The sequence below is a fragment of the Otolemur garnettii genome, unplaced genomic scaffold (assembly GCF_000181295.1).
Source record: "Otolemur garnettii isolate 467f Iridium unplaced genomic scaffold, OtoGar3 scaffold00023, whole genome shotgun sequence".
NCBI classification, from domain to species: domain Eukaryota; kingdom Metazoa; phylum Chordata; class Mammalia; order Primates; family Galagidae; genus Otolemur; species Otolemur garnettii.
The window spans coordinates 120,248-122,109 of record NW_003852418.1 but is presented as its reverse complement, the minus strand read 5'-3'; the positions used below and the strand labels follow the sequence as shown (position 1 = coordinate 122,109).

The 1,862-nt window shown below is 41.7% G+C and overlaps 1 protein-coding gene across 1 annotated transcript in view; it reads left to right on the top strand.

Annotated features, from left to right (window-relative positions):
* Positions 1-1,862, top strand: part of MROH8 (maestro heat like repeat family member 8) — a 73,439-nt gene that overhangs the window by 36,996 nt on the left and 34,581 nt on the right. The window contains exon 9 of the mRNA XM_023512028.1: positions 374-509. Coding sequence (XP_023367796.1) covers positions 374-509 — 136 coding nt within the window. The remainder of the gene's footprint in view (positions 1-373; positions 510-1,862) is intronic.

The following is a 1,862-nucleotide window of genomic DNA, read 5'->3' as shown; positions in this document are numbered from 1 at the left end:
ACATTTTCCAGTACTATAAATGGCTCAGATACTTGATTTCTTATAGTCATAGGGGGGTTGTGCCATATTTTCTTAACTATTATTATGCAATTATTTCCAAAATGAAATCTTTAAAAACATTGTTAGAATAACATCTTATGCAGAAAGCTTTTTCATTATTCAGATTGTTTATTTAGGCTAGAATTTCCCTATTTAATACCATCTGCTTGATATATTAAATCTACCCATATTAAATGTGAACCCTACACAAGAAGTGAACGTGACCCTTGCACTTGAGTTTGGGTAGAAGTAGGATTGCTTCTAAACAACTTCAATCTAAAGCACTAGATGCACCTGTATTCTGATGGCATTTTCCTTTTTCCTTCTTAATTAGCCTCCGCTGCGATTCCAAAGACTTGGACATCTAGTGGCTCTGATGGCACTACTGTGTGGGGACCCACTGAAAGAGGTGGCTGAGGAGGCTGCAGAGGGCACGCACTACCTGTTGCATATCACCCTGAGGCTGAAGTGTAAGGCCCTGAATGAATTCTCAACACAGTGGTTCTCAACCTTCCTAATGCTGCAGCCCTTTAATACAGTTCCTCTGGGTCGCAACCCACAGGTTGAGAACTGCTGCCTAGCACAACATAAGCACCACCCTCCTTATGTACTCACTCCTCATGTTCTAGAAAGACCTTTTACAGTAATTCATAAAGAGAAAAGTACGTGACCCATAAGTGAAGTATCTTAGGAATGTTCTCCTAAGTGAGAACTAAATGGGGGATATACACGTATATGCCCATAAAACAGTGTAACAGACACTGAAAGCTAAGAAGGGGGAGGGTGAAAGAGGAGGGAAGGATTAAAACCTAACTTTTCTGGTGACAATGTACCGAAAGCCCTGACTTCAGCATTATGCAATTCATCCATGTAATAAAAGACGCTTGTATGCCCTAAATCTATTGAAATTTTACAAAAAAGAGAGAGAGAAAGGTATATAGTCCATAGGCAGAGGTGAAGCAACACTGACTTAATAATTAAAATCATAACACTAGAGCAGACCCATTGTGAGCCATCTGCATGGCCATGGAGCAGCTAAACCTGTGGCCCTGGGGACAAACTGGAGAGATGAGTTTGATCAGATGAGAGAGGCTCTTGCCATTACTCGGGCCTTCATTCACTTACTTATTCCGCACATGTTTATTGAATACTGACTCAGGATACCGAAGTAACCAAAACACAAGCAGTCCCAGTCATTGTATTACAGTCCAGTGGGGGATTCAGACAACCAAAGAATCAACAAATAACTGTTATTATCAACCAAGTAAACCTGTACAGCATGTTCCTATAGTGAATACAGTGTGAATGCTATCAAGGGAAATTACAGGACCTGTGAATAAGAATCAGATCTAGTTGTAAGGTTCATAAAAGGCCTTTCTGAAGATAATCTGAAGAAGAAAGTGCAGTTGGCCAGGTGAAGAGGTAAGAAGAGCATATTAGGCAGAAGGAGCGGCGTAAGCAAGGGCCCCCACAGATGTGAGCTGGAGGAGTTTGGAAAATACAGAGAGGGCCAACACGGTCAAGGGCTGAACCCAGTTAGAAGAGACTTTAGGAAGTATCTAACCCAGTACAGCATCCTCCCAGTGTTGGAATCACAGTCTACTCAGTCCCTACCTAGTATAGTCATGTACCACATAAGGACATTTTAGTCAACGACAGACTGCATATGTGAGAGTGGTCTCATAAGATTACCTAGTGACATCAGAGTTGTCATAATATATATATATATATTTTTTTTTGAGACAGAGCCTCAAGCTGTCCCCCTGGGTAGAGTGCCGTGGCATTATAGCTCACAGCAACCTCCAACTCCTGGGCTCAAGCGA